Below are 13866 nucleotides of genomic sequence, written 5' to 3' on the forward strand. Positions count from 1 at the left end.
GTAATATTAAAATAAATTAAAAAAAATTACAAGAAAAAAAAAACTTAAATAGTTACCTTAGGGACTGAAATCTTTAAATAATTATATCAAGAGGGTATAGCACTGTTACTTTATAAATTATGGGCTTGTAATTAGGGATAGACGCAAAACTGAAATGCACCTGTATTTGCAAATAAAATATTGGTGCAAAACATTGTGGTAGGGACATAATTTAAACGGTGTAATAACTGGGACAAATGGGCATATAAGTTACATGGATTTTAATTATAGTAGCATGCATTATTTAAAGGGACTCCGAGCTCAGAGTAAAAATAAAATTTGAACTTACCCGGGGCTTTCTCCATCCCAGCCCTGGTCGGGACGTCCCACGCCGGCCTCCTGGCTCTTCTCCCGGCGGCTGTCCGCATAGCGCGGACAGGCCGGTCCCCCGGGCGACACTGGCGAGTGTCGGGCCTTCTCCTTCCGTATACGTTACGAATGACGTCACAAGCCGGCTGGCGTGCGTCATGACGGCGGCCGGCGTGACAGCACGGCGCATGTGCGATTAAACCGCGCATGCGCCGTGCTGTCACGCCGGCCGCCGTCATGACGCGCGGCGGCCGGCGTGTGACGTCATTCGTGACGTATACGGAAGGAGAAGGCCCGACACTCGCCAGTGTCGCCCCTGGAACCGGCATGTCCGAGCTATGCGGACAGCCGCCGGGAGAAGAGCCAGGAGGCCGGCGTGGGACGTCCCGACCAGGGCTGGGATGGAGAAAGCCCCGGGTAAGTTCAAATTTTATTTTTACTCTGAGCTCGGAGTCACTTTAAAAACTATAATGGCGGAAAATTTTTTTTCCAAATGTTTTCCTATTTTTCCATTAAAACACATATAGAATAAAATAATTCTTGGCATAGTGTCCCACCTAAAGAAAGCCTAACTGGTGGCGAAAAAAACAAGATATAGTTCATTTTATTGTGATAAGTAATGATAAAGTTATAGACGAATGAATGTAAGGAGCGCTGAAAGGAGAAAATTGCTCGGATGCTGAAGGGGTAAAACCCCTCAGTTGTGAAGTGGGTAAATTATATACACTTAGGGCTTGTTCACACTATCAACGTTTGCTGATTGTTTTAAGCGCTGACGATTTTGCAAATCTCCCTAAAAGCGCTTGTGTAATGATTTCCCATCAGAATCAGAATCAGAATCTCATGTGAGCATTCGATTTTATTAAAAATTGCAAACGAGCTACATGTACCATTTTCTGAGCGCTTTTTGCTCAATGTAAGATATAGGGAAATCACAAAGCGCTTGAAAAAGCGATTTGTATAGCGATTTCCCGAGCACTTTTAAGAATAAATACATCATATTTATTCATTTCCGGGTCAAAGAATTCACTTTCAGACTGACGTCAGGAAATGAAAATCTTAATCGCTCAGCAAAATCACTTACAAAAGCGGTTTTCTAAGCGCAAAGCACAGGGAAAAGCGATTTGAAAAGCGCTCTATAAATTGCTCAGCGCTTGCGATAGCGCTGGCGATTTATAATGTGAACAAAGCCTTACCAGTAATAACACTTTTCACCTAAAAACAAAAATCTAAAAACGTGCATAGCAGCCTGTAACACAGATAATAACCAGTAACCATGTTTAAATGGAGGATCTTAGTTTACAACCCCCCCCCCCCCCCCAAAAAAAAAAAAAACATGCGGTATTTGTGCTAATCAACCCCAAAAAGTTATCCTCTGGTCACTGGTCCCTATACTACAAAGCACAGCAAACAGGCATTATTAGGTTTTAAAATGGGCTGTACTGGTACAGGAATAAGGCTTTTTTCACACAGGAGGCCTATTGCGGTGAATCCACCACCTGTCAGCAGTGCAGAGACCAGGGCTGTGGAATTGTACTCAGAGTTGAGAAGTCGGAGCAATTTTTTGAGTCATAAAAAAAATGCACCGACTCCTGATTTAAACTGTAAATAGGAAGAAATATGATAAAATGTTATATTTCTCAAATAATAGTCATCATAAATAAATTGTATATACAGTAAAAGCACTGCTTAGTCCACAAAGATGAAATAATAAACCAATCAAAATACAGTTACTGGAGCTGCTGCAATAAAGCAGTCACCGTGTTTTTAAAATCAGATATACAGTACACATCTGATTGTAACTGTATATTATATATACACAGGAATCCTTTATATATAATAAATAACATCTTTACTGTAACAATAAAAGCCCAACGAGATGCAAATCTTGTATGTTGATTTATGCAGCTTGAAAATGAAACAATCAAATTCCATCTTTGCAGGAGTTGATTGGTCCATTTCCAAGCTGCATACATTTCCATACAAAATTTGCATAATCCTGCATCACCTGAGCATTATTTGCATCTCATTGACCTTCCCTACTCAGAATGTGTACAGCATCTGTGTGTGCAGGATCTTGCAAAGATTTTTATCTGATGGAGAGTTCATCTCAATAGAATAGACCAGTGGTTCTCAACTTTTTCGACCCAAGTACCCCCTACCGCAATTCAGTTCCAGCCAAGTACCCCCCTTACACACACACACACACACACACACACACACACACACACACACACACACACACACACACACACACACACACACACACACACACACACACACACACACACACACACACACACACACACACACACACACACACACACACACACACACACACACACACACACACACACACACACACACACACACACACACACACACACACTATAAATATATATGTGTGTGTGTATATATATATATATGTGTATATATATATATATATATATATTATATATATATATATATATATATATTTATATATATATATATATATATATATATACCGGTATAGGTGCCCCCAGTATAGATAGATAGCCAGGTATAGGTGCCCTCAGTATAGCTAGGTATAGGTGCCCCCAGTATAGCCAGGCATGGGTTGGTGCCCACAGTATATATAGGTATAGGTGTCCTCATTATAGCTAGGCATCGGTGCCCCCAGTATAGCCAGGCATGGGTGCCGCCCAGTATAGCCAGGCATGGGTACCCCCCAGTATAGCCAGTTATGGGTGCCCTTAGTACAGCATGGCATGGATGCCCCCAGTATAGCTAGGTATAGGTGCCCCCAGTATAGCTAGGTTTAAGTACCCCCAGTATAGCCAGTCATGGGTGACCTGGCATGGATGCCCCTAGTATAGCTAGGCATGGGTGCCTACAGTTTAGCCAGGCATGTGTGCCCAAAGTATAGCCAGGAGGGGATGCAGCCCAAAACGGGGGGGGGGGGGGCATGCCCACACATAGCGGCGGGGAGGGGGTCCACTCCCCCCCCACCCTCACTTGGACTCCCCCGTCAGTGCTTCCCCCTCCGACACGCATTAATAGCAGTGGTGGCGGCATGGTAAAAGGAACACACACTTACTTCTGCGTTCCATGCCGGAGGTCCGATCTTCTCTGAGCCTGACACTACTTCCTGATAAACAGGAAGTAGCGTCATCGCGGAGAGAGAAGGACCTCTGGCGTGGAACGTGGAAGTAAGTCCGCGGTCCTTTCACCATGCCGCCGCCGCTGCTATTAATGCGTGTCGGAGGGGGAAGCGCTGACTGGGGAGTCTGAGGGGGGGGAGTGGACCCCCTCCCCGCCGCTATGTGTAGGCATGCTCCCCCGGGTTGCTCTGCATCCCCTCCTGGCTGCGTACCCCCAGCTATGGTCTCGCGTACCCCCTGGGGTATGCGAACCGCGTGTTGAGAAACACTGGAATAGACTGTGTAGAGCAGGGGTCTCAAACTCGCGGCCCTCGATACAATATTTTGTGGCCCTCGCCGGCAAAAGCTTCCTTATAGTTCGCTTCAGTGCTCCCAAGTAATCCGCCGCATCCCCGCCGCTAAACGAGGGCTGCAGAGCCCCCAAATCGCCCGGGGGGCAATCCGCCGGCATTTCCTGGAAGGGGCAGAGCTTTCAGCTTCAGCTCTGCCCCTCCTGACGTCAATCGCCGCACAGATCGCCGCCTCTCCCCGCCCCTCTCTGTGAAGGAAGAGTGAGAGGGGCGGGCAGAGGCGGCGATGCGCCGCGATTGTGAAATTCCTTATGCGGCCCAGCCTCATCCTGACTTTGCCTCCTGCGGCCCCCAGGTAAATTTAGTTTGAGACCCCTGGTGTAGAGTATGGCTCTCATACCACATGGAAGGGGGTAAAATTGGACTGTGATCTTTCATTAATCTTTCAAGTGTGTACACACCATCACTACTGCAACATCCAGATGAACTATTTTGCAAACCGACATTCATATATCATTTTAATATGTATTTTAGTACATTACAAAAGAGTAATAATTTTGTATGAGCTGTAATTTGTTCAAAACAAGTGCATTTGAAAGTTAACTTAATGCATGTAACTATTGTCAGCTCCGGAACCTATTCTACCTGATTTACAAACTCCCCTTGCTCATGAAATAAATAAATTTGATATTTTAATTCAGGGTTGCTGACTACAAATTAAGTTTTACAGTAGTCCTATATTCTACATATGCACTCCCTGCAGGGATTTTGTGAATCCACTAAAAATGTTGTGCATATTGAATGCATAAGTGTTGTCTATCACCCGTTCACCTGGTTAAGATCGTACATGAAGAGTGTGTAATAGAGGAAGAATCCTAATTTTCCTACAGAATACCTGCACTCCACTTTTTGATGTATTCATTAGATTGCCTAAACTCTGGTCAATGATCTTTGTTACGCTCTGCATCCTCTACATGTACTTCTTCCAAGGGCTAGTTTTGAATTCTATTTACCAGTTACTCTACAGCTATATCCAAAGTTTTCACTTTAAAAGTTATTCACCAAAAACAGTAATAGTAAAAGGGAACCAGAGATGAACGTTTCACACAAAATAAACATATCAGTCGATAGCTTGTAAAGAATAAATGCTTTACCTGATAATTTTGCCGCTCTGGTGTGCCTTTTTTAGTGTTTTTTATCCATTATTGCTCCAGGAAAAATCAAATATGGCCGCCGGCTCATATCCCTTCTGCTTCCAGGTTATGAGTGGTTCTGGATGTGCTGTCTAGGCTATATGAGACTAGGCTGCTATCTAGGCTATATGAGAAAGGCTGCTGCAGCCTTTCATCTGTGTGCTTTCATTTTGGTATGATGTGCAGCTGCCTGTAGGAATAAAACTGCAGTCATCATCATTATCTAGTGCACACAGAGCACACAGGGATCATATTGCAGCCACACGTGTCTGTTTCAGAGCTTCTCTCTCAGCAGCAGCAGCCCCTCCCATGTCATCACAGCTCTCAGTATGCAAAGCAGGAAATCTGAGCCAGGAGAGGGAAGGCTTGGGCTTGAAAAGACTCCACAGAAGAGTGACTCAGCTCTAATGATTCCAGGTCAAACCTAGACTGAGCCAGTTGGGGTTTCTTATCACAGCTGTTAATAGACTAATTAAGCAGATAAGAATGAAACTAAAAGCAGGGTAGGTGCTTACTGTCATGTTCCCACTGATAAATGTAATAAAATACATGAGGGTGCTTCGTCTCTGGTTCTCTTTAAGAATACACTAACACTAATGCTCATTCCTGGCTTTAAAAACATTTATATCAAAATCCAGCATCGTAATCCGCCTTTCTTTTCTGAAACATCTAGTTGGCCCTTTTTGGGGGACACAGACATGAGACAGAGCACTTTGTCGCTTACCAATTCACACTTTCTGTGCATGTTGCATTCAAACATTCTGTGTTAATTAAGTGTTTCCCAGGAAACGTACTGCGTTTATTACTTAAATAATGTTAGTGGACTACCTGTAGTGAAGAGTATGGCTGGCTGAGACTGTGCAAAGAGTTGCAGGGCTCTTCAGCTGCCTGTATATTGCAGTTGCATCATTGGCGGGGCAGTTAGCATCCACTTCCCACCTAATGCTGATGGAGAAGGAGATGTTTAATTGCAGATTGCATTAAATCATCACTAGTTCCATAACTTATACTGTACTGCCGATAGGGTCCTATTTATTTGAGTTCAGTAGAGGTTTACTTTCATGTTTTTTCTCAGAGGCTGACAAAGTCGCCTACCTCATGGGCCTGAACTCTGCTGACCTTCTGAAGGGTTTGTGTCACCCCAGAGTCAAGGTTGGGAATGAGTATGTCACCAGAGGACAAAATGTCCAGCAGGTCAGTGACATCTTCTTCATTATGTGTGATAGAATAATGCACGAAGGCCTCTTATACATAGCTGAAATAAAACCCATATAAAATCTCACTTGCATCTGAACATTTCTTTCAGGTGAACTTTGCTACAGGAGCCCTGGCCAAGTCAGTGTATGAGAAAATGTTCCTATGGATGGTAGTAAGAATCAATCAGACCCTGGAGACCAAGCAGCCCAGACAGTACTTCATTGGAGTATTGGACATTGCTGGATTTGAGATCTTTGATGTATGTTAAAGAAGACTTCTTTCAAATATGATGAATGATGCAGAGACACATTATTCAAAATGAAGGAGATGGGAGGGATGGTGGCATCTAGCAGCTTTTAGGCAGAATTCACACTTGTTTGTTTTTGTCCACAGTTTCTGCACAGAAAAAGGCATTTAAAGAGAGTCTGAAGTGTTAAAAAAATACCTATTTTTTATTTCAGAATCCTCTTCAGCAGTATGAGCTAAAATTATTCGCCACATCCCCGCGGCTGTACGAAGTCTTTATCCCCCCTGAAATCCCCCGGGCAGAATCCTCCGGAAGATCCTTCCTGGAGGAGGCAGAGCTTTGTGCTGTAGCTCTGCCTCCAGTCCATTCAATCAATGACGATCGCCACCTCTTCTCGTCCCTCTCTTTGAAAGAAGACTGAGAGGGGCGGGGAGAGGCGGCGATCAGCGGTGATTGAATGGACTGGAGGCAGAGCTACAGCACAAAGCTCTGCCTCCCCGGGCAGCAAAATCTGCGACTTTGAAAGTAGTCGAATTTTGCCTCGGGATTTGGGGGGGAATAAAGACCTTGTACTGCCGCGGGGATGCAGCAAATCATCTTAGCTCATAGCTGCTGGAGAGGATTGTGAAATAAAAATAGGTATGTTAATCAATAGGTTAATTTACACTTGAATGCGTTTTTAACGTGCAGGAAAAAAACAAAGACTACAGCGGTGCAGTATTATTATAATTATTGATTTATAAAGCACAAACAAATTCTGTGAAGCTGTACAAAATAAGAAGCAAACATGGGGTAAATAATAATACAGACAATGGTATACATCAATATATAAAAACAGAATTGGTTACAAAATACAGAATTGGAAATTACAGTGACACAAGTAACATGATGAATAAAATGTATAACAAATTCCAAGACACAAAAGGGGGAGAGAGCCCTGGCCTTGTGAGCTTACAATCTAAAGGAATAGGGGAGAAACAAGAGGTGGGGTAGTATACAATAAACATATCTAGAGGCAGTGTGTGTTTAGTATATCTAGTAGGAGTGCAACTTGCCCTTAGGACCAGGGGCGTAACTAGGAACCACCGGGCCCCCCTGCAGAGATTCTGACAGGGTCCCCCCCTGGGGCCTGCTCAGGGCCGTTTTGGGGGGCTGGAGGGGACGCAGCATGAAGGGAAAGCCATGGCTACACTCGGCGGGGAGGGGGGACAGTCCCCCCCTCCCTCACCTTAGGCTCTCCCCTCTGCGCTTCCCTCCAGCTTAAATTAGTGTTTGGGCAGCAGCGGGCAGATTCATACCTTCCTTACGTTCCACCACGGATACTCCTCGCTCTAGTGTCTTACACTACTTCCTGTTTATGCAGGAAGTTATGTCAGACGCTAGAAAGAGGAACATTCCCGGTGGAACGCAAGGAAGGTATGTATCTGCCCACTGCCCGCCGCTGACCAGACACTAATTTAAGCTGGAGGGGAGCGCAGAGGGGAGAGCCCAAAGTGAGGGTGGTGGGGGGGGGGGGGGGGGACCATCCCCCATCCTCGCCGAGTGTGGCCATGGCTTTCCCATCATGCTGTGTCCCCTCCAGCCCCCCCAAGACTGCCGTGAGTGGGCCCCCGCGGTGGGCCCGGGCTCCCCCACGGGAGCAGGGGCTGCAGGCCCTATTGTTACGCCCATGCTTAGGACAAAGTGAGAATGGCGTAAGGTAGAGCATATGCTTGTCGGGAAAAAGTGAGTTTTGAAGGAGTGTTTAAAGATATCAAAGGTATCAGAGTAATGGATGTGCTGTGGAAAGGCATTTCAGAGGAGGGGTGAAGCACGTGCGAAATCTTGTATACGTGAATATGAGGAGGTAATTCTAGAGGAGGACAAAAGAAGGTCAAGTGCAGATCGGAGATTGTGGTTGGGTTGGTATTTGGAAACTAGTGAGGAGATTTACAGGGGCGAGAGATTGTGAAGAGCTTTGAAGATTAGGGTTTAGAGTTTGAACTGGATACTCTGGTTAACCTCCCTGGCGGTAAGCCCGACCTACGTTCGGGCTAGCCGCCGGGGAGGATTACATGGCCCCCGGAGGATTTATTTAAAAAAAAATGTGACCTAAATGCTTAAGCTACCACTTGGCTAGCTAACTATGCCCCCCAAGTCCCTACGCTCTCCCCGATCCTGCCCGATCACCGCCGTAATACGTACCCCCAGAGATCCCGCGATGGCGCAGCGCTATGGGGAGGATCGGGACTGCGCATGACGTCATGTCCGATCGTCGCCATAACAACGACTGAAGCTAAAGGGTGAAGATGCGGCTCTCGCGGGATTGCGGACGGGTAAATATTGCCGGCAGCGATCGTGGGGGATCAGAGCAGTGCCGGGGGACTTGGGGGCCATATTTAGCTAGCAAAGTGCTAGCTTAAACATTTGAATCAAATTTTATAAAAAAAAATAAAAAAATCCTCCCGCGGACGCAGCCTCTGAAACTGCGTACCGCCAGGGAGGTTAATTGGTAGCCAATGAAGAGCTTGACAAAAAGAAGCAGCAGAGAAAGAGCAAGAAAAAAGAAGAAAGAGTTGAGCAGCCGAGTTCAGTACAGATATTGACTAAGAAAATATCAGATGCGAGATATGTTTTTGAGTTGGAGATGACAAGAGCTGGTTAGGGAGGGAATGTGAGGAATAAAAAAAGAGAGAGAGAGAGAGAAGTCAGATATTAACCGTAAGTACCGTGCTTACGGAACTGAAGATATAGGCGTGTTATTAACTTTTATTCTTATATCAGGTAGAGGGGTGGACAGAGACAGTGGAAAAAATGATTAGTTCTGTTTTACTCATATTAAGTTTTGAGAAAGGAGAGGTTATGAAAGAAGATATAGCACACAGTTCCCCAACCCTATGCTCAAGGCCCACCAACAGAACATACAGTATGTTTCAGTAAACTACAAACATGCACAGGTGGGGTAATTAGTGTCTCAGTAGAGCTGATATAACAGACAAGAAGTCAGGAACATGTGTGATAACACACACACACACACACACACACACACACACACACACACACACACACACACACACACACACACACACACACACACACACACACACACACACACACACACACACACACACACACGTAATGGTTATTATAATATAATTATATTGGTTATTTTTTGTTTTCTTCTTATATCTGTCTGTCTGAATGTTTAGTTCAACAGCTTTGAGCAGCTTTGCATTAACTTCACTAATGAGAAGCTGCAGCAGTTCTTCAACCATCACATGTTTGTGCTGGAACAAGAAGAGTACAAGAAGGAAGGAATTGAATGGGAGTTCATTGACTTTGGCATGGATCTGCAGGCCTGTATCGATCTCATAGAGAAGGTGAGAACACTTGATTATTTGAGGGCAATTAGCCAGAGTTGCTCAAGAGAAGCTTTGTATATGCAATGAGTGATGCTCTGCAGTCAAAAGGATCCATAAGAAAACATAGCTATTAAAAGAATACGCTTTAAATCAGACCAGTTTAAAATGTATATGGGGCTTAGCGGCTATCCCCCACTGATCCTGCATCTCTTAGCACTTTTAGAGAAAACCTTTAGCGCAGGGCCGGCCCTAGACTTTTTGCCGCCTGAGGCTAATTTTGAAAGAATTATTGCTGCCGCCGCTTAAATGGATTTCTCCATCCTCCATTTTAAAAATGGCCATTACCCCCTAACAGCTTCCTGGTCAGCACACTGTTAAACTGTAATATCACCCACTTGAGCCATAGGGAAACATGGACATTACCTTGTACATTCAGTTGTGACTGACAGCTGGTGATATATAACTGGCAGCAACTGGTATATTTCAGTTCTGACAAAATATTGTCAGAACTGGAACAGATCACTGTAAGAAGAAAATGGTGAGCTTCTGAGAGGAACTGACGGTGAGGTTAGTATGTAATATTCAGTTGCAGCTACATCATGTGTTTATTTTAAATATTTTTTCTCACTTCAGGTTCCCTTTAAGAGCTTTGAGTCTAAAGAGAACAGCGCTATGCAAATTTTAACATTATTATGATACACTATACCATTTTTATGTGGCCCAACACTTTTGACACTACTTTCATAGAGGTAGAAGGTTCTAATGTCATGAAGGAAAGATACCTGTGCTTACTCTGATTTTTTTTATCGTCATATTCTATAGAACATTTGACCACTAATCCAAGTGGTCTGCATTCCTCTATATAATAACTGCATCCTCTTTTTGCACAGCCCATGGGTATCATGTCCATCCTGGAGGAGGAGTGCATGTTTCCCAAAGCCAGTGATGTCACCTTTAAAGCCAAGCTGTATGATAATCACCTGGGCAAAACCAACAACTTCCAGAAGCCACGAAATGCCAAGGGGAAGCCAGAGGCCCACTTTGCCCTGGTGCACTATGCTGGTACTGTGGACTATAATATTATGGGCTGGTTGGAGAAGAATAAGGACCCCCTGAATGAGACTGTTGTTGGGCTGTACCAGAAGTCAGCTCTTAAGCTGCTGGCAAACCTCTTTGCCAATTATGCCAGTGCTGATTCAGGTACAGAAGAAATACTGCATGAGTTACTATTTTTAAAGAAAATGTATTCAGGAATATTTTTTTCTTGGTTTCAGCTAATAATTGTGAAAGCCTTGGGCTTGCCATATGTTTGAACTTCTGAATAGCACTAATTATTAGTCTGGTACATGATCTCTTGCTTCCCTTGTCCAATGCCTAACCCACAGCTACTGGTCTAACACACAGCTACTGGTCTAACACACAGATACTGTTGTACTAATTATTGAATATTTCAAACCCACCAATTAGATCAAGCTGCAAAAGGCAAAGGCAGTAAGAAGAAAGGCTCAACATTTCAGACAGTGTCAGCTCTGCATCGGGTAAGTGGCTTTTCCAAGTGGTCTTTGTCATTGAATCACTTGTACGTCATCAAATGTGAGTGCATTCATGTTGTGAAAGGTGCTACCAGATGATACCGCTTCCAACATTATTTACAGCTGATGGTAAGATGACTGTGCACTTTTTACTCTATTGGGGTTCACACCTAAGTCTGCAAAAAACGACCATGGTTTTCCATGATTATTTATTTATAATGTGCATTTGAACACACTCCTGAACCTGACTGTTGGCTACGAGAATCAAATGCGGTGTGAGATATAATGCTGCAGATGGCTCTTTTTTATGCATCAGAAATCACACATTGCTAATGGAAAATGACCCATTGACTTACATTGCAATGCTATTTCTGATGTAGGGAAAACGCGGGTGATGCTGCAAGTGTGAACCCTCCCAGACACAATTATGCTCGCCTGTCCACATCTGTGTTGATTTCAGCAACACATGAATGTCACAGAGTGATATGCCAGGGGCGTTGCCCCAAAGATCAGTGGCACCTGCCCAAGATCTATTCTGGGGTGGCCCAAATGTCCCCCAGGCAGAATTAGCTGTGGTCAAAGGTGGGCATGCTGGGAGCTGTGATACATCAATCAGAGTTATGCTAGGTACTGTGGTGCCTCTATGTGGGTGTACTGGGTGCTGTAGTGATGCTTTTATGGTGGCATGCAGGGAGCTGTGGTTCTTTTATTGGGGCATGTTGGGAGTTGTGGTGCCTCAATAGGAGGCCCGTGGAAGCATTGGAGAGGGTCCACTAGAAGGTCAGGTAACACTATGGGGGAAATGCGAGATAACCTGGCAGCAGGCCAGTCCGCCCAGTAGAAAGCAAGACTAGCGAGTACAGAAGCCAGGTAACTCTGCCTAGTTATGTTTAACCACTTGAGGACCTAGGGCTTTCTACCCCTTAAGGACCGGCCACTTTTTTTCCATTCAGACCACTGCAGCTTTCACGGTTTATTGCTCGCTCATACAACCTACCACCTAAATGAATTTTGGCTCCTTTTCTTGTCACTAATAAAGCTTTCTTTTGGTGCTATTTAATTGCTCCTGCGATTTTTACTTTTTATTATATTCAGCAAAAAAGACATGAATTTTGGCAAAAAAATGATTTTTTTAACTTTCTGTGCTGACAGTTTTCAAATAAAGTAAAATTTCTGTATACATGCAGCGCGAAAAATGTGGACAAACATGTTTTTGATAAAAAAAACCCCATTCAGCGTATATTTATTGGTTTGGGTAAAAGTTATAGCGTTTACAAACTATGGTGCAAAAAGTGAATTTTCCCATTTTCAAGCATCTATGACTTTTCTGACCCCCTGTCATGTTTCATGAGGGGCTAGAATTCCAGGATAGTATAAATACCCCCCAAATGACCCCATTTTGGAAAGAAGACATCCCAAAGTATTCACTGAGAGGCATAGTGAGTTCATAGAAGATATTATTTTTTGTCACAAGTAAGCGGAAAATGACACTTTGTGGGGAAAAAAAAAAAAAGTTTCCATTTCTTCTAACTTGCACCAAAAAAAAATGAAATCTGCCACAGACTCACCATACCCCTCTCTGAATACCTTGAAGGGTCTACTTTCCAAAATGGGGTCATTTGTGGGGTGTGTTTACTGTCCTGACATTTTGGGGGGTGCTAAATTGTAAGCACCCCTGTAAAGCCTAAAGGTGCTCATTGGACTTTGGACCCCTTAGCGCAGTTAGGCTGCAAAAAAGTGCCACACATGTGGTATTGCCGTACTCAGGAGAAGTAGTGTAATGTGTTTTGGGGTGTATTTTTACACATACCCATGCTGGGTGGGAGAAATATCTCTGTAAATGACAATTTGTTAATTTTTTTTACACACAATTGTCCATTTACAGAGATATTTCTCCCACTCAGCATGGGTATGTGTAAAAATACACCACAAAACACATTATACTACTTCTCCTGAGTACGGCGATACCACATGTGTGGCACTTTTTTGCACCCTAACTTCGCTAAAGGGCCCAAAGTCCAATGAGTACCTTTAGGATTTCACAGGTCATTTTGAGAAATTTCGTTTCAAGACTACTCCTCACGGTTTAGGGCCCCTAAAATGCCAGGGCAGTATAGGAACCCCACAAATGACCCCATTTTAGAAAGAAGACACCCCAAGGTATTCCGTTAGGAGTATGGCGAGTTCATAGAAGATTTTATTTTTTGTCACAAGTTAGCGGAAAATGACACTTTGTGAAAAAACACAATTAAAATCAATTTCCGCTAACTTTTGACAAAAAATAAAATCTTCTATGAACTCACCATACTCCTAACGGAATACCTTGGGGTGTCTTCTTTCTAAAATGGGGTCATTTGTGGGGTTCCTATACTGCCCTGGCATTTTAGGGGCCCTAAACCGTGAGGAGTAGTCTTGAAACGAAATTTCTCAAAATGACCTGTGAAATCCTAAAGGTACTCATTGGACTTTGGGCCCTTTAGCGCAGTTAGGGTGCAAAAAAGTGCCACACATGTGGTATCGCCATACTCGGGAGAAGTAGTACAATGTGTTTTGGGGTGTATTTTTACACATACCC

At 43.9% G+C, this 13866-nt stretch overlaps 1 protein-coding gene across 1 annotated transcript in view; it reads left to right on the forward strand.

Annotated features, from left to right (window-relative positions):
* Positions 1–13866, forward strand: part of LOC137522232 (myosin-7) — a 105165-nt gene that overhangs the window by 53896 nt on the left and 37403 nt on the right. The window contains exons 12-16 of the mRNA XM_068242267.1: positions 6050–6168; positions 6281–6430; positions 9607–9777; positions 10650–10959; positions 11227–11297. Of these exons, the coding sequence (XP_068098368.1) occupies positions 6050–6168; positions 6281–6430; positions 9607–9777; positions 10650–10959; positions 11227–11297 (821 nt within the window). The remainder of the gene's footprint in view (positions 1–6049; positions 6169–6280; positions 6431–9606; positions 9778–10649; positions 10960–11226; positions 11298–13866) is intronic.

The sequence above is a fragment of the Hyperolius riggenbachi genome, chromosome 1, assembly GCF_040937935.1.
Source record: "Hyperolius riggenbachi isolate aHypRig1 chromosome 1, aHypRig1.pri, whole genome shotgun sequence".
NCBI classification, from domain to species: Eukaryota; Metazoa; Chordata; class Amphibia; order Anura; family Hyperoliidae; genus Hyperolius; species Hyperolius riggenbachi.